Source organism: Phasianus colchicus, chromosome 19 (assembly GCF_987193195.1).
Source record: "Phasianus colchicus chromosome 19, bPhaCol1.hap1.1, whole genome shotgun sequence".
In the NCBI taxonomy this organism is placed as follows: domain Eukaryota; kingdom Metazoa; phylum Chordata; class Aves; order Galliformes; family Phasianidae; genus Phasianus; species Phasianus colchicus.
The window spans coordinates 11,754,710-11,779,310 of NC_143454.1; the positions used below are offsets into that span (position 1 = coordinate 11,754,710).

The window sequence follows — 24,601 nt, forward strand, 5'->3', positions numbered from 1 at the left end:
AATAGATTGATATCTGCCTGCCTCCTTCAGTTTGGAAGATGATTATGGCCTTTACTGCTGTATTTTTGGCATTCTCTTGTCTCTAATAACATAGAATCATAATATAGGATATGTTTCATGGGGGGGAAAAAATAAGATGATGAGGGAGGGACAGGAGAGCAGTGAGTTCCTGAAATCTCCTCTGGGCACTTCAGCTACAGGGAACTGAGCCTATAGCTGTGTTGGCAGCTGCTTAGCTATTGCTGCTGCCAAAAATGCAGGGGCTCAGCCTGCCACGTCTTTGTTTCAGTAGCATTTCCTTCCTCTCTTCCCACTACAGATGCCAAATACAGCATTTGAGGAAAACATATGATGATCTGCCAAGGGTACTGCTCTAAAGTGTACTTGATGCTCACACTGCCATCCTTTTGTGGTTGTACATACCAGAGTAACTTAGAATAGAGTTGATAGAGTCTTTCTAGTATCTGTACTTGTTTTTGAACACCCTGAGCTGTAAGTTCTGAGCAAATGTCAATGAAGTATGTGCCAGTTTCTCTTTTCCCTCCTCTTCCCACTCCCACTTGTTTTTCTCTTGGAAAAATACTGAGGAGAGGAAGCGTGTTAGGAAGCAGCTTCTTATGGCGTACTGTCATCAGTTATGATTTTCTTGCTTAAGATGCTTTCTGTGCTTAAGATTTTTCAGTGTCACATGGAAGCTTAACAGTTAAATAAGAGGATGTTCCACATATATTGTACCTTCCTGTGTTAGGGTCTCGTTACTCATAGTGCTGGCTGCGAGAATTGTGACTGCTCTCCTTTCATGGAGAGAACCGGTAGTTTAACTGTTAATTTCTCAGACTTCTAGTAAGATGCAAATTGAACCTTAGTTTTAAGAGATGCTGCTGACTTAGAAATGACATGGCCCTGTTAGCTACAGGTACTGCAGCAGGCTGTAGCCCTGTCCTGTGCTGGGAGGGACCTGACTTCACACAGTGTTGGCAGGTGAGGCTGGTTACTGCGTTCCTGGTGTGCCTACTGTCCTTGTGGGTCAGGGGAAGGCAAAAGCTATGCTGAAACCCTGTTATCCCAGTACTGCTTAGGCTCCTGAAGTAGCCTCTCTCTGTTAGTCTACTAACTTCCTCTAGATCTGGAAGTGGCAGAATCTCTTGCTGTAATGTAAGTCTTTTGCTCTCAAGCTGGGTGTGTAATTATTTCTGGGTCGTATATTCTCTGTCTACTTCAGTGGGAGAATTATTAATAATCCGCTCTGCAATCAGCTGAGTTTTTGAAATTCCCTTGGACTACTGTTCTCACCCAGTAAGGCAGATTCTCTGGTCTGATTAAAGAAACTGTGCACTAAATGTCTTCGCTCACTTCTGCTGGCTGCTTTCTCACGGCAAGGTTTTGTGGTACGTGGGAGCAACATGAGAACACAAAACGGCAAATGGGAACGAAAATGGGTGGTGGCAATGGCAGGGCCTGTCTGCAAAAATCTCTGAGGGAGCCATGGTAATGTATTGTCATAAATGAAGTTTTATTACAGCCGTGTCAGAGTACTATCAAAAGAACAAGTGCGACTGTCTGTTTCCATGGAGATCTTCCCTGTTCCCTGGGGAGCGCAGGGATCGCATGGCACTGTGCAGCTATGCCAACTGCAATTAGGCGAGCGTGCAGCTTGAGGAATATACATGTGGACACCACGCAGTGACATGGACAACAATGGCCAAACACGTGCGTGCTGCATAACAGAGGCTTTTTAGAATGCCACTATTTTCTTGTATTCCAACCCAATGCATTGCATTGAGTTGAATGAGGTTTGTGCAGGGGGAGGGGCAGAACTGAGAGGTGACTGTCATGCAATAGAAGATGCCAGGTGAGATGCAGAGAGCATTTTAGCTTACTGATGAGGGGTATATGCATAACGATCATCCACAAACAGCTGTTTATCTCATAGTTTGTGCACATACCTATTTCTCAGTATTTGAGGGAGGAAGAGTGGCAAGTACGATTGGCTGATATACAAAGGAACGTTAATTTCCTTTTCTACCTGGGATGCTGTTAAAGCAATTCCAGTTAGCAGAAAGACACCAGCACGTTGCTCTGGAAATTGTGGTGTAGTGTTTTGCCTATTTTACTCCTCTAGATGTCATGGCATGATTTTCAAAATGTAGTGTTTTGCTGCAGCTTGGATAGCCCAGGCTTGGAGGTGCAGCCTTTGCAGGCAGGTCTGCTGCAAGAAGAGTGAGGTGCTGAGTGGTGTGCTAACCAGCACAGTGATTTGAGAGAGCATTCCCCGAATGAGTAATTCTTGAATTAAATTACATACTTTGCCACATTGAAAATGTTATTCCAGTTCCAGGTCTGGTTGTATGCTTCTTTTGAGTCAACTTCAGTACAGATTTGTAAGCATCATGAATTCAGTGAGACTGACAGTCTTTGGTCTTCTTGGTTGTGTTTGTTCCAAGGCTCAAGCAACTCTCAGATGAAGGCCTTCTGCTAGGATTGAGAGTATGTACTTCTAAAGCTAAAATTCTTAGGACTGCATCACACCTGTAGGGTGAAGGTGGAGGAAAATATATCACAGCATGGAAGTTAAATGACTTTATGAAAGGAGAAAGGAAGTGGCTTGACTAACTTGCTTTATGGTGCTGGAAATCAATAATGAAAAAGACAGAAAGTCTCAGGTTCCACCTCATTGCTAGCTCTGGGTTAAGGGGTGACAAATACTACTCTGATGGTGTAACCTGATGCAGTGAATGTTGGCTGTGAGCATCTACATTGCTTGCTTGGCCTGATGATGCTTGGACAGCTGATTTACACATGTTTTTATAGGGCTGTTTCTGAAACAACAGTGAGCAGCCATTTCATTTAAAAAAGATGATTTCCTGAGTGAGTAGAAAGAAATATCATCAATCTAAATTAGTCCACAGGAACTAATTGCCATTAGATTATTGTGCTTGCTCCCAGGTACGTATTTTTTACTGTTTTTTTTTTTAATGATCATATTTTATGGGTCCAGTTTAGCATTCTGTACATAAAAACAATGAAATTACTTCTCTTGCTGCAGGGATTTACCTCAGTATGGGCAGAAGCAGTGGCAATCCTATTTTGGGCGAACATTTGATGTTTACACCAAACTCTGGAAGTTTCAACAGCAGCATCGGTAAGGGAACGTTGTAGGCAGCCCTGTTCTATGAATTAAAAGGCAACTTTAATCTCTGGCATTACGGTACGCCTAGGGGCCCCCATTAAGATTGAAATTTCATTGTGTTATTCAAGCATGAAGGGAGAGAATAGTCACTTCCTGTAGTGCTCACAGTCTAATGAATTAAAATGTTACAGAGTTTTCAGTGCAACTTTTATTTTTTGTAGAACAGAACCTTTTGCTCTACTTGAATGCATGTTGCTTTAATATATTGCCAAGGAAAAGCTGGGATGATGGCTTCTGCAGTGCAGAACCTATCTGAAGTGGTGTGAAGTGTCTTGCTGCAGTGTGGGCTCTGATCTTTCACACCTCGTGTTGGCTGTGTAGTTGAGTGTTCTGGGATTTTGGTGACTTTTTTGTTTTGTGTATTTCATGCAACATACTTATGTCTAGCTCTCACAAGTTTTTTTGCAACGTAAATGGTCATGTTCCTGGTGTGTATATGCAATGCTATTGGCTCTGTGAGGAACTGCTTTTGGGAATGCCACACCAGTAACAAAAGCTGAATTTGGCCCTACAATGGCTCTTTGTCTTGTCTGGTGTGATGATCTGAGAAATTCTGGAATGCCTTTTAATCTTTCTTTTCTCTCTTGCGAAATAGACAAGTATTGGACAATCGGTATGGGTTGAAGCGGTGGCAAATTGGGGAAATTGCTTCCAAGATTGGGCAGCTCTATTACCATTATTAGTAAGTAAGCACAGAAAAGGATTCAGTAGGGAAATGCAGTGTTAGTGGCAGTTCCATGCTCATTATTATCTGCATACTCAGTCAGGGGCATGCTGAGGTAGAAATGGATGTCAGTTGAGTCATGAGCTCTGAATGAGAAGGCACTTGGGGCTGCATGGGGGTGCTACAGAGAAAGGCACCTTTGAGCCTATGATATTCCTAGAGTCACATCAATACTGCCTAAGGATTTACCTCCCACCTCCAAAGTGTCTCTAAGTCTTCCACGTGTGCTACATGTGGCTCTTGCACAAAAGTGTGATGTACAAGGTTGGGAGCTTAATGTATCTTTAAACTCTCAAATTAACTTGTCACCTGTTCCTATGGGCACAAGATGGGCAGATTTTATTGGTATCAGAAAGTGAATCCAAGCTCTGAAATCTGTCTTCCCAGCTTCCCAGCATACAATAAGAATGAGAGTCTGGCTTACATAAAAAGTTACTTCAGGAGAGAGTTTTGCCATTGATGCACAAAATGGTTAAGGGGGCAGGAAGGGAGGGTTTGGCATGGGCTTGCATCTGAAGCACTGAGCTAATCTGATTCTTCCTCTACAGCTTGCGCACTTCTGAAACCAGCTATCTCAATGAAGCTTTCTCCTTCTATTCCGCAATCAGGCAGAGGTCATACTACTCCCAGGTTAACAAGGAAGACAGGTATATCTGAATGGATGTCCTTCTTTTTTTCTTTCCAAAGACCAGAACGGTTTATGTGAGTAGCAAGTAATTTGGAACATAGGATCATAACTGAGATGAAGTCAGTGTTGTTGGAGGAGGTTTCTTTCAACCCTTTTGCCATGATTAAATACCTCAGTATAAATAAGAGCTTTACAGGAAGACTGGAGGAACATTCTCATGTGGCCCTAGCTATAAAGTTATTAGTCCCAAATTTCTGACATCCTGCTCAGTGTTTGTGCTGGGACCTAGCATGCTGTGTTGTATGCTTTGCCTACCTGTGTTGTATTCTAATCTCAAATTTCTCTATGGTATTTTTGTTGTTGTGTTTAGGCCTGAATTAGTGGTTAAGAAGCTGCGTTATTATGCAAGGTTTATAGTGGTTTGTCTCTTGCTCAACAAAATGGATGTTGTAAAGGACCTTGTAAAGGTATGTTAAAATGAGGGTAAAGGTGCTAAGAGTGGGAGGTTGCTGGTTTTTCAGGGCTTTTCTCCTAATTAAGAACTCAGTAACATAATCTATTTAACCTGAAATATCACTAATTAGATCTATGATTTGATACTGCTGCTGTGTAGCTTTTCTTTTCTTTTCCTTTTTAATTTCTTCTGATTGTGCATTTGGATGCCACAGAAGGAAATGGTAATATGGGTAGAGCTGTGAAAAGGTATCAGTATGACATGAATGTTTGGTTCAAAAAGATGTAGTTAGCTGAAAATAAACTGTAAGATCCACGTTATTGATCTGAAAGTGTTGGAATTGTTCAGTAACTCTGAACACCTCTTCATTCCTGTAGTTGATTTAAGACATAGATGAAGTCTCCCCTAGGAAGTCTTCATGACACTTCATTGCTGTGAAAGCCCATGTCTCCAAGTTTGATGTTGAGCTTATTTCTCTTCCCTTCCAAACTGCCATCACTCTGTCCCATGTCTAAGACAGATCCTGAATATATTTTGCACCTCCCAAAGACCTATCAGAATGAAGCCTTGCTAAAGGATATAAATATTACCATGAAATTAGGGAGGCTGGATCTGCATATGCCATTGCCATGGGAGTAAAATATTGAATAATTGTAAACTCAAGTCTTTGTACTGATCAGTGCTGGTCTTTATATAATGTATCTGACATCCAACACTATGAATATCTTCTGTGAATCAGACATTTGATCAAACACTTGATGTTTGAATAATTTGATAGTATTATTTGAACACAAAGTAAAATATTCCAGTAGTTACAGCTGAGATTGAGAGCTACCCTTTAGCTGCCCCAAAGGAACAGTGTGCTTCTCCTAACAGTATATGCTTCCCAAATCCCTCTAACAACCTTGCTGCAAGCAGCTTCTGGTTTTGACAGTTTTGTGTAGTTGCATTACTGTCTTTTTGTCTAAACTCACTTGAATTAGTAGCAGCAATTAAAAAAAGCCACACAGTTCACTTTCATAATATATTTAACGTTGTTTGTGAGATTAAATTTGAATCCTTGTTATCCATAAGCTAAGGGAAAAAACTAGCAACACAGCTGTATGTGAATGTGATAATTACACTTCAGATATTCCAGACACTGAGACCTGCTGAAAAGATACTTTGCATTGCCGAAACCCACTGGAACATTGGCATTTTGTCTCCTGAAGGAGCATGTTTTGTTTGGCATGTTAGTCATAAGTGTGCTGCATCTGTTCTTGAGTAAAGTGACTTTTTCTCCATTCTTAAAGGCCAGCATGGCTAACCACATTGTTAAGTTAGTGACAGTTAAGGTTTCAGTTTAGGAAGTAACCGAGTATTTGAACTTTTTAAATTAGGAGCTTTCAGATGAGATTGAAGATTACACTCATCGTTTTAATACTGAAGATCAGGTGGAGTGGAACCTGGTTCTTCAGGAAGTGGCAGCTTTTATTGAGGTGAGAATACCATTTCTTTCTAACTGTCAGTTTAAGGTAAATTTTTCTGACTTCTTCACCAAAGTGTTCCTGTGTCACCACCTTTGTGCTAGCAGTTGTGCCATGTGGAAGGACTATGTTGTTGCCCAATTAAATCATTGAAATGTGTTTACAGTAGTGTAGCAGTGACAGCTGTTCAAGTGCCTAAAGAGTCAGACTTGGTCATACAGTGTAGTGAAGACAGAATCGTGAAGCTGAGACATGCTTGATCACCTTTTTATTTCTGCTGCTGTGGAAGCCATTCCTATTTGCTCATGGTTTTTCTTGTGTTTCAAAGTGTACTTTGATTGTTGGAGTGCCTTTCCTTTGTGGCTTTCATACAAACATGGCAAATTAATTTTTAAAATCTGCCTTATTTTTGAAAAGTTTGTGAGTGAGAAGACACTGTCTTCTCTACGCTAAATGCAAACCTGTGTGTTCTGCTGAATTCCTAATTTATTCTGGTTACCTTTTTAGGCAGATCCTGTAATGGTTTTAAATGATGACAACACCATTGTAATCACCTCCAACAGGCTTTCTGAAACCGGAGCTCCATTGCTGGAGCAGGGAATGATTGTGGGACAGCTTGCTCTTGCAGATGCACTGATTATTGGGAACTGCAATAACCAGGTAAAAGTAATCATGAAGTCTTAAACTTGTATTGTTACAACTCAAATTCTCTCTCTCTCAGTGATATCTCTTAATCATGTAGCAGAATATTTAGATAGAGGCTAGATACAACTGATTTTTCATATAAGAGATTGTTCTTAGCAGTGTTCATGGTTGAAGGGACTCAATTGAACGTTTTGTTCCAGCTGCAGTTGCAACAGGAAGGGGCTTTCACAAGATTTTCAAAGTCTTGTTTTTTAGGTGATGATGGTAGTTAAACTGTGCAGATTTCATTATCTCTGAACTATTTTTCTAGTAAACAGCAGAGCTGAATGTAAACTAGAGTTTGTGTATCTTCCAAATAGTGTCTAAATACAGAGTATATAGGGTATTCCATCACATGATTTGTAAACAAGTCAGAAAAGTCTAATTTGTGAATGCAGTAAACTGGCCTGACTGAGCTGTAGTAAATAGACTTTGTCCTGTATGAGCTCCTCGAAGTCATTCACAGGACTTTTGAGATTCAGAGATTATATTGACAGAAAGTGGCGCATGGGATGTAGTTGAGACTCTTGGATAATTCCAAAGAAAAACAGACTATTTATTTGTATCTGACAGAGTAAACCATTTTACTCTTTTGGCAGGTGAAGTTCAGTGAATTGACAATTGATATGTTCCGAATGCTACAAGCACTTGAAAGGGAACCAATGAATTTAGCTTCGCAGATGAACAAACCTGGAATGCAGGTGAGTTTTGTTTCAGTGACAAACTTAGCAACAAATCTTAACAGCTTGGAGGAGGGGGAGGGGAAGAAGAAAAGAAAACAGTATTACTATCTGTCTGTATTATCACTGTGCAGAGCCAGATAGGAAGGCTGATGGTGGGTAGCTCAAATCTGTGGAGTTTGACTCAAGTAATGTGTCCTTTGTTTTTGTTTTCTTGGGGGAAAAACGTCAATAGTGGGTAAATTACTAGAAATGAACAGTTGGGCATCATTTCACAAGTGGTTTACAGTGGTGTAGCTTCTGAAGGAGTGTCTGTCCTTGTCCACGTACACTCGCCCATTGCTTTGCTTTCACTCTGGCAGTCATGGAGCCACAAGTTCATCATCTTGCTAATTCATATGAAATTTAAATAACCCCTTCTGTGAAAGCAAAAAAAACCCTAACTTTATTTGTAGATAAAAAGAAATAGCTAGATTTTATTTTTTTAATTTAGAAACTTTTTTTACATTGTTATTGTGGATTGTGCTTTAGAGAGGATGTTGTAGATAACAGAGTGAGGGATAATGTAAAGTTCTGCTGCTAATACTTTACATCATACTTTATAGGAAATGCTGCATAGGCAAGCCATTTCTTTGGGAAATATGTTGAAAATAAACATTGTAATAAGCACAAATTCAGAGGGTAATGAAGCTGCTTTGTAAATATAGAGTTGTTTTTTTAAATTTATTTGTTTTTCAATAGGAGTCAACAGAGAAACCAGCCAGGCGGGAAAACCCTCATAAATACCTACTTTATAAACCAACTTTTAGCCAGCTGTACACGTTTTTAGCAGCATCATTTAAGGTTTGTGAAATCAGTGAATTTTGGTCACCCACATGCTCAGCCTTCTGCAGAATTTAAAAGCTTCTGCTTTGTCATGTGGGCTGTCCTTAGATGGGATGAAAAGAGGCCTATTTTACAAGTCTGTGTGGGAGCCTGGATTTGTTTTGCTTTTGTTGTTCAGCTGGGAATTCTGGGAATTCTGGGGGGGGGGGGGGGGTGGAGAGACAGGTGTTATGCACACTGGAGTATTTGGAAATTAAAAAAAAAAAATCCTGTCAGAAAGTGAATTGTTTGGGAGTTAGCTCACATGCATCTTGAAAGCCTGGTCTGGGTTGTTAGTAACAGATTCTATGTGGAAGCAAATGCTATTATTTTTAAAACTGCTGTTTTTAAACTGCTGTTTGAACTTCTAAGGTCAGCCTAAGGGTCTGCATGGAAACAAACAAACACAGCAGTATCGATGTATCATTGGTTCACATTTTTGTCTGTATGCTCACCTGCTTAAAGGGGCGTACATAGAGGGGAGTGGTATATGCTCCTACGAAGAATAGCATGAAGGAAAGCTGGAAGTAGGAGTAGCACATTCTTCAATGATAATGTTTTTATTAATATAACGGTATTGTGCATTTCTTCCCTTGCCACTCTTCTCTCTATTTGAATTTCAGGAGCTGCCTGCAAACAGTGTGCTGCTGATTTACTTGTCTGCCACGGGCGTGTTCCCATCAGGTCGTTCGGATAGTGAAGGTACAATAAAGGAATGCTCCCTGTCATGAACAGGGCTTGAATTCTCTTTGTGTTCCAGGACAAGTGATCAAGAAAGATGTCACAAAGCTCCTTGTAAAAGACAAGTTAATTTTATTCTACTGTTTACTTAGATAAGTCTTTTCTTTGCACAAGCAGTAGACAATTCTGTTTTAATTAGTGTGCATTAACCTGGGACCTTTTTAAAGGACATAGCCAGTTTTTGATGCATCTGAAGTATCAAAAGCTTTACCAATTTTGAAGACTACATGGCTCAGTTGATGCATCTGTGCAAACTTTATAAAATATGCTAACTGGCACTTTGTGATTCTTTCAAATCTCTAGAAATATGAGAATGTACAGTCAGGAGATGGGTGCTAAAAGGGCTGAAGTGTCTGCACGGACTGTTCTATTTGCATACTTGTTAATGTGACAATTCAAGCCTTTCTCATGATTTTTTGACTATTCCCCTCACCTCATCCTCCTGTTCTTTGAAATTTAGCAAAATATTTGGATGCAGCTGCAATGTAAAAGCTGAAAATGAGTTGGCTGAAGCAAACACAGTCAAAAAATCCACTTATATTTTTATAATTTAAGGAAAAAAGTGTTTTTAACATCCTAAATATTGTACACACCTCATCTGATTGAGACTTGCATTCCTTTATGAGATGCATGCCTTGTCCGTTCCCATGCATGATTTATAGAGCTCTCAAAATGTTAAAGGTTAAAAAAAAAAATCCCTGTCAAATTTTGATTGTGGCAGTGATTTTTTTTTTTTTTTTAATGCTTTTAACATTTTACTTTTTGCTATGACTTGTTGGTGGGTTCTAGCTGAACTGTTCTATTCAGCTTGTGTTATGTTCACTTCACTGCATGTATTATTTCAGTTAAATACCTTACCATTGAGCCATTAGACCTCTGTTTTCTGAAGAGCTGTGTAGTCAGACTTCAATTTTTATGAAATGAATATCATTACAACTGCATTCTTTTAATAAGGTGATGTAGTCTGCATGGACCCCCCCAAAAAGTTTTACCTTATTAAAAGAGAGAGCAGCTGCAAGTTGCACTGTCAGTTGCCTGTAGGCAGTTTGTTTTTGACAGGTCATATGTGAGACATTTCTAACAGTGCTAAATTAATGTATGTTCTGCTCCTAATTTTGTAGCCCCAGAGTTTCCTTTGAAATGGAAAAGTGTCCTATGTAGCCAATCCTGAAAAGGTTGCAGTTGGCCAAATGTGAGTCGACCAACTCTGCAACTGTATAGCAGTGTTAGGAAACCCTAATACTGTCCTGATCTAAAGTTAGTGATGCTTCATACTCATATCAATGGCAGAAATATTTCCTGGTATCCTAAGCGCATTGATTTTTTTTTATGTAGGCATTGATATTTTTCAGCCATTCCTTTCATTTTTGCTCTCAAACAGATAGGCAGGTAGCTCAGTTGTATGAGCTTAGCAGAACTTTTCTTTAGGTTACTTAAATGCACATAGCCTGGACATGTGCTCCTAAGAACTGTGAATTCTGTATTTGAAGTATTAAAAATAAATCTTTGCTGCAGATTGGAGACATGTTTAAAATGTTTTGTCCTCTCTAGGAGTACTGAAAGTACATTCATTCTTTGAACTTTTTCTTCTCCTCTTCTCAGTGCCCTTATTGCAGATGTTATATCAATTCTGAGAGGCTAAAGGGGTTTAGCATTAGTTTTTAGTAAGATTCTGGTTATAGAACATACTAACTTTTGCAGACATTTATCAAAGGCATTGATTGTTCTGTAAGAAATAAGTTATGAGTTTTAATCTTTTGCTATCTAGTGTAATGAGAGCTGGTATCTGGATTTTTTGTATTATATTTATGGATAAATAGTGAATGAATAAATTAGAAAATATAATGTTGCATTTTTCTTCTATTTTGATAGATGACCAAACTACCGAATGTGAGTTACATTGAGAATGTAGCCAGTAAAGTCTCCACCTTCCTCCATTCTCTCCCTACTATGTAACTATATAGTATAACTATATACTATAGTAGTTCAGATTCATCTTGTTTCTCGAATTTTTGGTTGCTTTCTCCTTTTCCTATATTCATTGAGTTCATAACAGAGCTTAGTTACCACTGTTAATTTCAAATTTCTTTTTGCCCTCTGTAGGTCCATATGATTTTGGTGGTGTTCTGACAAATAGTAACCGGGATGTTATAAATGGAGATGCTATCCACAAGCGAAACCAATCTTACAAGGAGATGCATTGGTAAGTTTTATGAGTGTGACAATTGCAAACACGTTCAGTTCATTGCAGGACATCATAAATGTAGATTGGCTTGAACTTCAGCAATTGTATATGACTGTGTAATTCTAAATGACAATTTAAGCATGGGAAGTATTACTGTGACTTAAGGTAAAGTCTTTATTACTGGAAAGTTTCAAGTTAATGGATGATTAGTTTTCAAGAAGACAAACATCTCTACATCTCTTGTTAGGAAAGAACAAGTCCTGTAATCCATGTTACAGAGAATATCCGATTAGTTTTGCAGTTACTTTCTCAGGCTGAATCTGAAGATTGAGGCAAGAGGGATCTGCTGACTTTTTGTCTGGACATGAGCAGCTGTGTCTTAGAAATCTGTGTCCTGTCACAGCTTCGTAACAATTCTAGTGCTCTGTGAAGCATCTTTCTCTTTTCAGCCTTCACCCTGGTGATCTCTACCCTTTCACAAGAAAGCCACTTTTTATCATTGTGGACTCTTCGAACAGTGTGGCCTATAAGGTAAGGCTCTTGAAGACAGCTATTTACATGATAGGATGCAGTGTCAACCCCTAGTTAGCTTACACTTTTAACAGGATATTTTTTTAAACACTTTGTATTCAGTCTTTCTTTTCTTTTGAGGTTGTGCATGCTAGTCAGGATCTGATCCTATGAATAGGAACAAGAAGGAGAAGCACATGAACAGCCGCTCATTGGAAAGTATTAAATCCTCCTGGAGGGAATAAAAGTTCAAGATTTCCAAGATCTCTGGTGGGAGGTTTATTTTTGTTATATACCGAACACAAATCTTGGTGTGTGTGTGCATGGGGGAGGGCACTAATTAATCTGCTTTTTTTTTTTCCAGTCATCCAGCACTCAGTTGCCTTTAACCACCAGAAACAAATCAAGGCATTGAGGCAAATCTTTTAAAACATGGGGTGTCTGTGTCTGTAAAGTATCTCAACCAAAGAAATAACAAGACTCAAGTTAGCATCCACTGTTACTGTAGAGTGATGTATTCTTGGACAATGAGTCTCCTTCTGGGGTGCTATCAACTTAAAATAGAATTACTCCATACCAAATCATATTTGGGAATCTGCAGTTCGGGTAATAAAAAAGCAGGCATTTGCAATCTGAGTTGACTATTGCATCTGGAGAGCATTATGACACTTATTTCAGTCATGAATTAGATATTATGAATGTGCTATATCTGGAGAAAGTGCCACTTCCTTATGTCTTGCTTTTTATAGCTCCATTATTTGCAGTGAGAAAAGTGAACATTCACAGCTGCGTTTCTGAGGCGGAGTAGGGACGTCTAGTGGCCAGATGAACTTCTTCGATCAGTATCCACAGCCTGCACTGTTTGTTTTAAAGGCTTGTGTTAGCTAATGAGTTATTAAATTAGTGATTAGGTGATTTGGAATTGTTCTGTATTGAGCCACGTAATTCTTACCTAACAGTCTTAAAAATGATCTGGCCTCTCTGTAGACTGTTGTTTGTAGTATTGTAGTGCATTTCAGAGGGTTTTTTAACTTCACCACACTAGCTTGCAGCACAAATTTGCTTTTTATTAAATCTCCATTTAAAGGGAAAGAAATGTAATTAGAGTGCTTTACTTGTCTTTCTGAGAATGTGATAGAGATTCATTTTTCTCTGCTCTTTCTTGACACTGATTCCTATGTAGTTTTTTTGTTTTCTTTTCAACTGAAGGGCAGTGACAGAATTCTCAGTCTCAGTGTTTCCTAGCCCTTGTAAATTCCTGTCTGTTGTTGTTCTGCATGTGCTTACGTGCTTGGTTTCATGTAGCCAGAATGTATTAACAGTGCTGTCCTGCAGGTATTCCCTAGGTGTGCTACAAGGTGTTTTGTAGACTTAAGCACTGGCACAAAGAGGTTCTGTGCAATTCTGTGAGAAGCTGAGGTCAGTGTACGGACTTTTTTTCTATACAGTCACTCTGATCTTTTCTGACAGGACAGCAGCTATACTGACATTTAAATGTCACTGCTAGTAACACCAGCAGTAACAGCAACTGCTCACGCTTTCTCTTCTAAAATCCACTTCTGATCTCCTGTGTGCACTCCCATCCTTACTACCTTTCTTGAAGGTTTAAATAGTGATGGCTGAAAGTACATCCTGCCCACTTTGTCAGACAGTCAGCACTTGAACAGCTTGCTTCCCTGTATACTTAGCTGAAAGTGGAAGATAACTGCAAATCAAGCATATCCATTTGAAGCTTTTTAAAATTTATTTATTTTGAACCTCAACTGAAATACAGATGGCTGTGTTCTTGAAGGTTCCACTGTATATGTAGATGAAATAATACTTTAAAATCAATATTTTCAGGTAGCTGTGGTTGTGTGCGATTACAGTCAAATGCAGAGTCTTAAAGAGTACTGCTCCAGCCAGAAAGAATGCACGGCCTTTGTCAGTGATGTGATGTAATCCTCAATTTAGTAGAGCTTATATGTGAGATGACCTCTTTTGGAGATGACAGGTAGTTCTCTTTCAGTAAGAAATGTTTATGAGATGTGAAATGTGTTTTTAAAAACTCTGCTTCTGTTGAGAAGCTTGAATACTGAAGTAAAAAAAAAACAAAGAGCCAATTTTGAACCAAATATGTGGCTTACCCTTTTTGGAGTTGTCCATGCACTGAAAGGCAGGGCATTTCCTTATCTAGATCTGCTGTCAGCAGTTCTGCTGTTTTTTCTGGTGCACTGTGTGGTCCTCCCCTGAGCCATAGCTGTTACCTGCTCCTTTTCCTTTGTTGTGTGCTTGAACACAACTCTTCCCTGTGGAATTCAGGAGCTAAGGTGGTGGAAAGTGAATCCTGGTGTTTGTTTGGGCTGTGGTTCTGGGTGAGAGCTGGGACAGGTGCCTGGAATTTTGAGACTCTCCTCCTGGATCCATAGTTTGGATGTAGCAGCTGGTAGAAGCAGCCGTCTTCTAAAGAGTTCTATTTTAGGGTAAACTGGGTAGTTTTTCCCATTGTAGGACTTAGTAGTTGTATTGACCTAACCACGTGGGACATTTAAAATCCAAACTGTTCACAGATGCTGTCAAGGAACAACGCTCTTCTTGAGATGTGTGACTGATCCTTGGTTTTACTTTGTAGCTGTAGGCAATGTTTAATAGCAATATTTGTTTTACTGAGGGAACATGTGAGAAATCTGCACTACACTACATTTGATCTTAGCCAAAAGCCAAGAAGCGATGTGGCCCTGCCTGTGGCAGGGGGTTGGAGATTCCTGATCCTTGAGGTCCCTTCCAACCCGGGCCATTCTGTGATTCTGTGAAATCTACGTTGGCCTCTAACTGAGTGATAGAAGATTGAATTCAACATGTGAATCTGCTCATGAATACTGAGCACACATGTTGAGAATGTGTGACCTGACAGCACCTATTCATTAAAACTGGCAATGTCTGAAGTGACTCCTGAATTTTTAAATATTTATTTATCATTCAGTATTACTAACCACTGAGCTGGCTGCAGATACTGTCTTCATGATAGTAGCTTTTGTTTCTACATTAGAGACTGAACCTTAATATCTAGCATTATAAATCTCCTTCAGGATCTTGTTGAAATAAAGGGATTTTTAGGACTAGTGAGCACTCTGTCAGTTATATGTAGTATTTTATTTTCTTTGGACTGGATTATTATCTTCATCAGACTTGGATGAAATTATTTGGTGAAACTAATTTAACTGAAATACGCTGCCTGGAAAGGAGTGGTACAAGTGAATTATGCAGAAACCAGAAAATATCTTTTTGATGATTTTGCACAAGCAGATACTTCTGGTGATTTACACCTGACATTCAGAACCTGTCAATTTTAAGAATATAATCTGCAGAAGCGTGTGTTGCGCTCAGGCTCTGGGCGCATAGGGAAGAATGTAGACATAATCATTTACATTTTCTCTGCATTTGCAAGCCTGCAGTTTTAAGAAAGCTGTTGCTGACAAGACAGATGACAGGTAATGTGGGAAAGTTCATTGTGGGTTTCTTTTGTGGTAATCGTTATTACCAATTAATATGCCTGTTAGATACATAATAAGATTATTACGAGGTAAATGGTAGTGGAACAAGACAAAGACTTCTTTTAAAGTTTCTGGAGGAATTTGTGTGCAACAGGACACCTGTGCAATCCTTAAAATGTTGGTAGAAGGTCTGTTAAATAGATATTTTACAACGTGGCTTCCATATAGCAGATGTTAAGGTTATGATCTATTTGTTTTAAAGTGAACAAATTTTAAAACTTTTCTCCATTAGGCTCTTTTGTTTCATCAGGCAGAGTTCTCCTGGAAAGAAAAGCATAAAGAAAGCACTTTAATGGGATAATTTTGTTGGTATTGAGGAGAAACAGTAGATCTTTTTTGACCTTAATGCCATTGGCTTTCATTTCTATTATAGGATATCCTTCTTGTTTGTTTGTTTTGCCTACTAATGAAAGCCATATTTCCATGAAATTAGCGTCTGCTAGCAGTGGTAGTGAAATGAGAGGATTAAGCAGCATTAAAAATGTAATGGATTATCTCTCTTCTGTGCTGTGAGCTAGGAGTAAGTCAATTTGTCAGTTTTACAACCAATCTTAACTGTATGACAGTAGCGTGTTCTATGTCATTCTTTGTACCCTTAACCTGTTGAATATTCAGAAGCAAGCGGATTGACAATCAATACTTTTAAATTCTTATCTCTTACAGAATTTCACGAACTTATTTGGACAACCATTGGTGTGCTTGCTCTCTCCAACAGCATATCCAAAAGCTTTACAAGGTATTTATAGTATGGCATTTTCTAGCACAGTGCTGGGATTCTTATTATTGTATTTTTATTATTGCTGTTATTATTAGCACTTGAGATAGATTTATTAGTACCCAAAGGGCAGCAGAATGCATTAAGGTGTCAGCTTCTAAATGTCAAATGTGAAGCAAAATCCTCTCAGATCTGGTTCTGATTTAGGAAAACTTGGATTTGCGTTGTCTGAGAAGGTGGGTCCATAGCAGGATCAGGAGAAGAAACATCATTTTTCTGTCTATGTGATTATGATAAAATAATAATTATTCTCCTACAGGAAAGAAGAGGACAGACTCTTTAGCAGGGTCTGAGGTGATAGAACAAGGAGAAATAGTTTCAAGCTCAAAGAGATTAGATATAAGGAAAAGAGCTTTTATAGTGAGGGTGGTAAAGCACTGGAACAGGTTGCCCAGTGATGTGGTGGATGCTTCGTCCTTGGAGACTTTAAAGGCTAGGCTGGATAAGGCCCTGGGCAACCTGATCTAGCTGTGGTATCCCTGTTCATTGCAGGGGAGTTGGACTAGATGGCCTACAGAGATTCCTTCCAACTTTAAGCATTCTGTGATTCTATTCAAAATTTCCTTATTGGAATTTGCCATATTAAGGTTACTATTCATCACAAAGACAAGTATGAGGGTGTAGCTTAAGGTATGTAGAGAAGTGTTAGGCAAGCAGCATGAGCAGATGTGCAAGAAGTAGACACTTTTCGTTAGTTTCAGATCTAGTTCCGCTGTTTAGCTGAAACTTAAGTAGAAAGTAAGTGTTGTAATAATTAATTCAGTTTAAACAGACTTTGAAAAATAGAGCTGAATTCTTTATCAAATATTATATGCTTGTGTGATGTTCACTGATCAGTCAGGAATGTCTTGCTGTACTTGTGAGGGTGTGGTACAGTGTGCACTGGAGTGCAGTACAGAGGCTGGCACTGGGGCTTAGGTAGGGTCTGCTAAGACGTCTCAGCACTGTGCTCATGTGCATTACCTTGAACAGATAGGTTATGAAAGTATGTGAAACTGACACAAACTCTGCTGTTAGAGAATGTAGTGGGTGAGCAGCTTCATTCTGAGGCAAGGACAGCTTTTCTGTTTCATGTGCCAAATGTATCTCTTTGTCTATTGATTTTCAGATCAGTCTCAGCGGGGTAGCCTCTTCACACTCTTTCTGAACAATCCTTTAATGGCATTCCTGTTTGTCTCTGGATTATCAAGCATGCGCAGAGGATTGTGGGAGAAGTGTCAGGATTATCTTAGAAAAATCAATCGAGACATTGCACAGCTGCTGACCCACTCCCGCTCCATAGGTATGTGCCCCCAGACTTACAGTGGAGACTTGGTGTGCTTCTTCAGGTGATGCTGTTTTCTCCTGCTCAGCCTTTCCAAGGGACAGAGTAGCAAACGAGGGGGGAGGAGGCATACAAGTATTTGTGGCTTCCTCAGGTCTTATTTTTAAAGCCTTTCTGAATTGATTCTGTTTGTTGCCTTTTTTTTTTTTTTTTTATAGATCAATCCTTTCTTCAGTTTTTTGGGGATGAATTTCTTCGTTTGCTTCTAACAAGATTTATCTTCTGTTCAGCTACTATGAGGATGCACAAAATTTTCCGGGTATGCAGAGATATCTGTCCCTTTGTGAGAATGACAGTTGAGTGCTTATAGAACTGCAGGATGGAAGGGCCTAATGGCTAAACATATAGTTGTGACCTCAGAAAGAGAGCTGATATTCACGTGCTAATGCCTTTAGCTTGTATTGAATTTGTGTCTTTGTACCTCTCCAAACACATGAAGCCTTTGTCTTGCTTCATTCTTAATATTCTACGTAAGTAGCAGATATTCTGAGCCACTCTAAATACCTTTGTCTGGTAGAAAAAAATCCTTTTGATAGTGAAAGCTATTATTTCTACACAACTAAAAGGGTGTAGAACAAGAATATGAGAGGGAAGTAGAAAGGAGTGGAACTTCACTGCTGGAATGTATTCTAACATGGATTGGAGTTTGAAAGGTGTTTGAAGTTTTAATGAGTAAACTAAGCAGGAAGATGGTATTTTCCCTCCCTGCTGGTTAATACTGTACCAACAATGAAATCCTACTTTTGGATCTGCAGCATTCTATATTTCTGTCTGTTGGCATATCAACTGCCTTCTCTATTTTTAAATATTACAGAAGAAAAAAAGAAAGTCAAAACACAGGAAGTGTACAGTATTCATCTCTTGTAACTACAGATATCTAGTAACTTTCCAAACCGAGGTCAGCTACTAGGCTTCCTGGAGAAAAATAGGTCATCTGTGAGTGGGGATGGATTAGTCCCTGGTGTCTTAGGATTTGTTTTAGGATGAGACAAATCTCCCATGGAGATGTTTAAGTGTCTACAGTTTTAAGAAATAAATTCTGGTCTATTAGGTAAGTATAGGTCAAGTTGGTTTTTTTTGTTTTGTTTTTTTTTTAATCTTTATTATTATTTTATTTTATTTGGCAAAGCTTTTATGAATGTATGATTTAAACATCTTAGATGAATGGGCATTTGTAGTGCCACTCTGAGTTAATGGAAAAGGAAAACTGGAAGTGGCATCATTTCTGATAGAATCTTTTCTCTCTCTGGAAGGCTAAACAGATTGGGTTCTCTCTTATGTGAAATTGGCCTTTTGTAGTCTTTTTCTGAAAAGCTATAAAAATAAATGAATGTCTGATTCTTTTTGTTTTCACTGTCATCTAGCAGGAAACACGAAATTATCCAGAATCTTATCCTCAGCTGCCAAGAGATGAAACGGTGGAGAACCCTCACCTCCAAAAGCACATTTTGGAGCTGGCTTCCATACTGGATGTTAGAAATGTTTTCCTGGAAAACACTCTTGACGACTATTAAGAAAAACTGTCTTACTGCAAAGGGGTTTCCCTGGCCACAGATTTTGAATGGTGCAGTTTTCTAATGTGAAAATCATAAAAGGAAGTACTTGATTTTATTTTTAAACTTAGGACCATTATTTTAAAAAGTAATAATAAACAGCTGTTAGGTTAGCTGTTCCATTCTGTATGGGGGGGTCAATTTTATAAGAAGTTTTCATGTCTTTTAAATGTTAAACTAAAGAATTGCTAGAAGTTTATTTCTGGTCTTGTGGCTGTCAACCACATTTCCAACAGCTGATCCTAAGCATAGAAGTATTATTGGTTACCTTTATCCCACATTTGTGGAAATCCTTTATTTTTATACAATTTTAAGAAATTGGAAAAAAATCAATAGAAAAATGATATTTTGTCCCCAAAGAGTCTGGATTTGAAATGATAAAGATGGAACCACACAGTGCAAACCAACAATAGCAATAAAACGAAGTCCTTCATAACCAGTATATTTTTTCAGTCTTAGGCAAGTAAGTAGACAAAACTGTGGAAGATTAAGTTGCGTTGCATTTGGAGACAGTGAGTTTGAAATGAAGTTGTAAAGAAAGTTAATGCTCCCTACAGATTTGACACAGCAACGTCATGTATAAACTCTGAACTGCTGGCCAAGGACACAATTTCCCCTCTGTCTGGTGGGATATGTGGTTAGCAGATCTGTGAATTAAAAACTAAGAAAGCTAGCACCTCTCTTTCACTGTAATAAGGATCATCTTGCCATTTTTGTTGCTGCCACAGTTTTCTAGGAGATAACATTCTTCATTGTGAGCCACTAGTCAGATATTCTTTAATTTCTAGCAGGTGTTATCTTCCTTTCTTTGTGTGGATGAAATGTGTGGCTCCCACAGTGTTACCATTCCCTGACTGGAGTTGAAAGAATTTCCCTTTAGTGCTGAATACAAGCCCTTCCTATCCCGCATTTATTAGACCAACCTGTGCTGGAGCTGTACCCCAAGAGAGGGATGCCAGTACTCCTCTCACGGGTTAAACAAAGTGAGTACTGCCAGTAGAACCTCTTCTACTGCTGGTAGGAGAGGTTGTGGTTGTGTTTGGTAGCCCTGTAGTATCCTTCGGTCTAAGGAGCTTAAGGAGTGCAATGGCCTCTGCAAAGGCTTTTACTGGAGAAAAGTGCTTCCCTGACTCTCTTAGACTGTACTGCCTTCTTTGCAGAGCTAGAGGACCTCTTGCAACTCCTGATAGTAAAGGTTTGAGCAGGGGGAAGGAATGAAAATATTTTAATTAAATGAGTTTATGTTCACTGTTCCATGTACTAGAAAGGCAGTGAAAGAATGAGTATGATCAGCACTTTTATGTTGAACCTCAGCCATGTCTCTGTTTCTGTTGGGGGAAAAAAATGCAAAATTTGGTGACTACTATAGTTGTCACAGTAGGCCTGTTTGCAAGTGTTGTCATACAAGGTATGATCTACTCAGCTGGAATAGTGAAGGGCAGCAGTTCAGCACTGATGAGCCTTCGTTCAGCTGTGGATAGCACGGTATGGCACATCAGGAATTTCTGGAGTGAAGGTGGGAAGTTGCTGTGAAGGTCCTCTCTATCTGGGATGCAGCTGATGCCACCCATTCTTAATTTCTAAAGTGAAAAAAAAAAAAATAGAAAAAAAAAAAGTAGTGTCTGTTCTAAGCAGTCTTGAAGCTGTTGTGTTGGGCCCCCACCACTTGGTGCTGTTCTTTGGACTTTGGCAGGACTTTGTTACATGGGATATGGAGTTTATTTTAAAGAGTGCGTGTTTGTGTGTGTGCATGTGTGTTCTAGGCGTTTGTGTGTATATGTACAATACGCATACATCTACTGGCTGGTGTAAATTGTAAATATGTATATATGTATAGGTACTTGTATATGTATTAAAAAGTATGAAACAGTACAATGTCTATATACAAAATTTATATATACACACATACGCCATTCTGGGTGCATGCCCCAAAGTATTCCAGATCATTTGTGGTTGTCATAAAAGTTACAGCTCTTCTGCTGTTGTAATAATCTGTTTTAAGGGACTTGCAGTTTGTCCTTGAAGTAATTCAGAAGTGATTTCAGATACAGGAAGCCTCAGTTAGCCAGGGGGAATGAGTACTTCTCTATGTGTTACAGTGATTGGATTCATAGATTCTGAACTGTGAAGCAGATGATCTGCCTTTACTTCTGGTAGGAGGTCTACATTTATTAAAATGTGGGATTCTGTGTGGAAGCTAAAGATAGCAGAAGGCCTTTAATGCAGCAGCTAGTGAGAGAGAGGGATTTTCTGTTACCCTGCCTGCTGTTCCTCCTTCAGCAGCGTTCAGCTTACAGTAGAGGAGGATTCAGATTTCCCAAGCTCACTGCCTTCCAATCAAATGCTTTTGTTTTGCTTTAGCATTTGCTTTGATGAAACTGTTCTCATTTTGGTTCCATGTATCTGGATGACAGTATGCTAATTCTGAGGATAGGAGTGATGGTTCCATTAGCATGAGCTGGTGAACTTCTGTGGGAAGTTGTTTGTGAACTGAATGGGAAAACCTTGGCAGACAGTCTTCATTTTAGCTGGGCTGAAGCAAGGAGTCTTTGCTTGTGATCTTAGAGGTTTCTAATCCACTGTGCAGCCCGAAGAAAAGGTCTTTAAAAAAACAAAACAAACAAAAAAGCTGCAGATGCTAGAATATAGCAGGAGAATGTGAGGCTTTCAAAATTAGTTCAAAAGTTGAATTTCTTAGCAGCAATGACTGTCCAAATAAAAAATTCCTCCTGGAGGTCCCTCATTCTCATCTTGCCTTCTGACCTTTGGTTCAGAAGGACTGCTGCTGACAAGGTTATTCAAAGATAAAGATTTCACTTGTGTTAGAAAGAGTGCAAAAGTGTACCTTACAAAGAAAAAGGCTGATACCTTCTGTCTGCTCTAGTTGTAGATGGATAAGTATCTGGTCTTGGATTTTGAGCCAGCCCCCTCCCTTCTGACCCAAAGCAACTGCTTTCAAGATGAAAACTGAAATTTTCTCTCCAAGTAAAAGCTTGTCTTGTTTGAACTTACTGAGTCATTCTAAAGTTGTGCTACTGTGTGCTTGTGCTATGGTCATAGGTACCTTCTTTGTGTATGCTTGTAGGTACTGAAGAAAACTTTGGTTTGTGTATTTAGCAGTCCTCACTAGAAGCAAGGGGAAGACTGAACCATTTTTGAGTGAGAACAGATCCCTTTCTTCTCAGGCTTAATGCCTTCCCTCTTGTCTTGCTAACCCTTCGCTCATGTTAATAGAGAAGACTTGCCATCAACAGGCAAGGATAAATTCTGTATGTTATGTACTATGAGAGGAAAATGTGAACTGTACTGGATGTCTGTGTATTGGACAGCTTCTGCCTAGCTTCCTATTTCTTCTGCATGTAATACGTTTGAATTAATCCTACTTTCAGAGGAGGCACCTCTGTTCCTCCCCCTCTGTTCCAAACATCTTAGCCACAGTTAGTGTTGCTGCCTTCTTTTTTTGCCTTTTTGACTTGTCAAAATAACAGTGGGAAGGGAAGAGAAGGTAACGAATCTTTACAGCTGTGTTTTTAACTACTCCTGGGATATGATGTCTCATTTTCTTCATGCACAACTAAATGGAGCATTAGCTCTGTGAGCTTTGCAAACTGGAGTTGCTCCCTGGAGTACTTTCTCAAGAAGTTTCAGGACTGTTTGGTAGTTTATCAAACAGTATCTGTCAGGTTATGACTTACTAAAGCTCTCAAGACTATTCCATAGGGAGATGTGCAGAGATGTCTTTTAAGGATCGCAGGAAATAGATGGAGACGGGGAATTAGGCTTCAGATAATCATCTGCAATGTGAGTAGTTCTGATCAGGCAGCTCCTCTAGGAACGAAAGTATCTATCACTCCATCGCTCATCCCACAGGCATGTTGTTGTGAAGTGCCTCCCTCTGCTTTGCCTTCATCCTTACACTGTAACTCCATGCTATGCCCCAAGTCTGCTTCTTCCTAAAAGCTAAAAAAAACTTGGAATCCGTCTGAACAACTTGTTTTTTGTTTTGTTTTGTCTTGAGGCTTCTTTTGTAACAGCTTTATCTATGTTAGATTCCTCAGTAGATGTTCGTATTACAGGTCACTAATGATGGCAGTAGCAGAGCCCTCGGTTAGTCCTGCCCTTTCCGGACCAAGTGGCTGCTTAGGTGTCAGCAGCTGATGTGTGATGGCTGCTGCTGTTCTGTGGCTGAGGGAGCTCCGCAGACTGGAAGCTGTTCACAGCCCTTGGTGACTTTGCCTGGCAGCACTGTCAGCTTGTGCGAGGGGTGTTGGTGCAGGGTGGGGCAGAAGTCTGCGAAGTGGAGAGGTTGCATATTGCTGAGATGGCTCTCTGACATTTCCTAATGTCTCTGACTTCTAGAGCAGTTCTGTTTCTATGACCAAATCTATTGCACGTGCTTTGAAGATTCAGATGTGTGCAACTGGAACAGAAGGAATACATCAGACGTTTTTTTTTTTTAATTATTATTTTGGGTTTTTTTTACTCTAAACCATTCCTCTGCCAAAACAAAAGAGATTTAGTTTGAGCTTTCCGAATCGCATCATTTGGAATATCAAAGAGCGTCTCTGCGTTCCTGTTGGTACACTGCTGCACACAGAGATGATTTGCTCTTGAAGCTCCTGGCTTCACACTGAGAGCAGACTGCAGCTCCCAAAGGAGCCCTGGAGCCTCTAGCTTTGCCAGATGCAGCAGCAGCTGTTGGCTCGAGCATAAAGGCCCACTCTTAACCATCGGCCCTGCTGGCGCTGCAGGTCTCCTTTGGCACGCGTTCATCGCTCCCCCGTCAGGGCTTTGTTAGGAGCGGAGCAGGAGCCGCTGTGCAGCAGGGCAGGGCTGGGAGCGTTCAGAGAAATCGGACCTTTTGGTACCAAAAGTAATTTTATAATGAATTAACTTAAAGTCATTTGACAGCCATGTGCCTGTAAATCGTATTTTGGTAAAAAATAAAAATAAAAAACAAAAACACACATATTTTACTTAAAATAGAGATATATGAATAAAAGTTTTGGAGCAAATAGCCTTTTTTTTGCAAAGGATCTGTAAATTGCCAAAGCAATGTAATGCCAGAGCGTTCTCTGCCCATGTTGTTGGTGTCTGTGGGAGGAAAGGAGTGTGTTTGTATTGCTGCTGGAATTGTCGGGGAAAAGCCGAGATGGAAGCGAGACTCGGTATCGGTCCATTCCGCGATGAACACCTTCGGTACCGCTGCTCTGTACTGGCAATGACAATAAACGCACGACGCACGGCCTGCTCGCTGCTGCCATCACCCGGTGTGCCGCCTCTTCCACTG

The 24,601-nt window shown here is 39.6% G+C and overlaps 1 protein-coding gene across 3 annotated transcripts in view; it reads left to right on the forward strand.

Moving 5' to 3' along the window:
- The window catches only part of SCAI (suppressor of cancer cell invasion), a 35,769-nt gene extending 11,192 nt beyond the window's left edge, over positions 1-24,577 (forward strand). For all 3 annotated transcript variants that reach the window (XM_031601994.2, XM_090121282.1, XM_090121283.1), the window contains 15 exons: positions 3,047-3,142; positions 3,786-3,872; positions 4,463-4,561; positions 4,913-5,009; positions 6,376-6,474; positions 6,970-7,122; positions 7,746-7,847; positions 8,568-8,669; positions 9,314-9,392; positions 11,535-11,634; positions 12,066-12,147; positions 16,323-16,395; positions 17,543-17,716; positions 17,917-18,017; positions 19,123-24,577. In XM_031601994.2, the coding sequence (XP_031457854.1) occupies positions 3,047-3,142; positions 3,786-3,872; positions 4,463-4,561; positions 4,913-5,009; positions 6,376-6,474; positions 6,970-7,122; positions 7,746-7,847; positions 8,568-8,669; positions 9,314-9,392; positions 11,535-11,634; positions 12,066-12,147; positions 16,323-16,395; positions 17,543-17,716; positions 17,917-18,017; positions 19,123-19,272 (1,594 nt within the window). In that variant the 3' untranslated portion in view covers positions 19,273-24,577. The remainder of the gene's footprint in view (positions 1-3,046; positions 3,143-3,785; positions 3,873-4,462; positions 4,562-4,912; positions 5,010-6,375; positions 6,475-6,969; positions 7,123-7,745; positions 7,848-8,567; positions 8,670-9,313; positions 9,393-11,534; positions 11,635-12,065; positions 12,148-16,322; positions 16,396-17,542; positions 17,717-17,916; positions 18,018-19,122) is intronic.
- Positions 24,578-24,601: the final 24 nt, after the last annotated feature.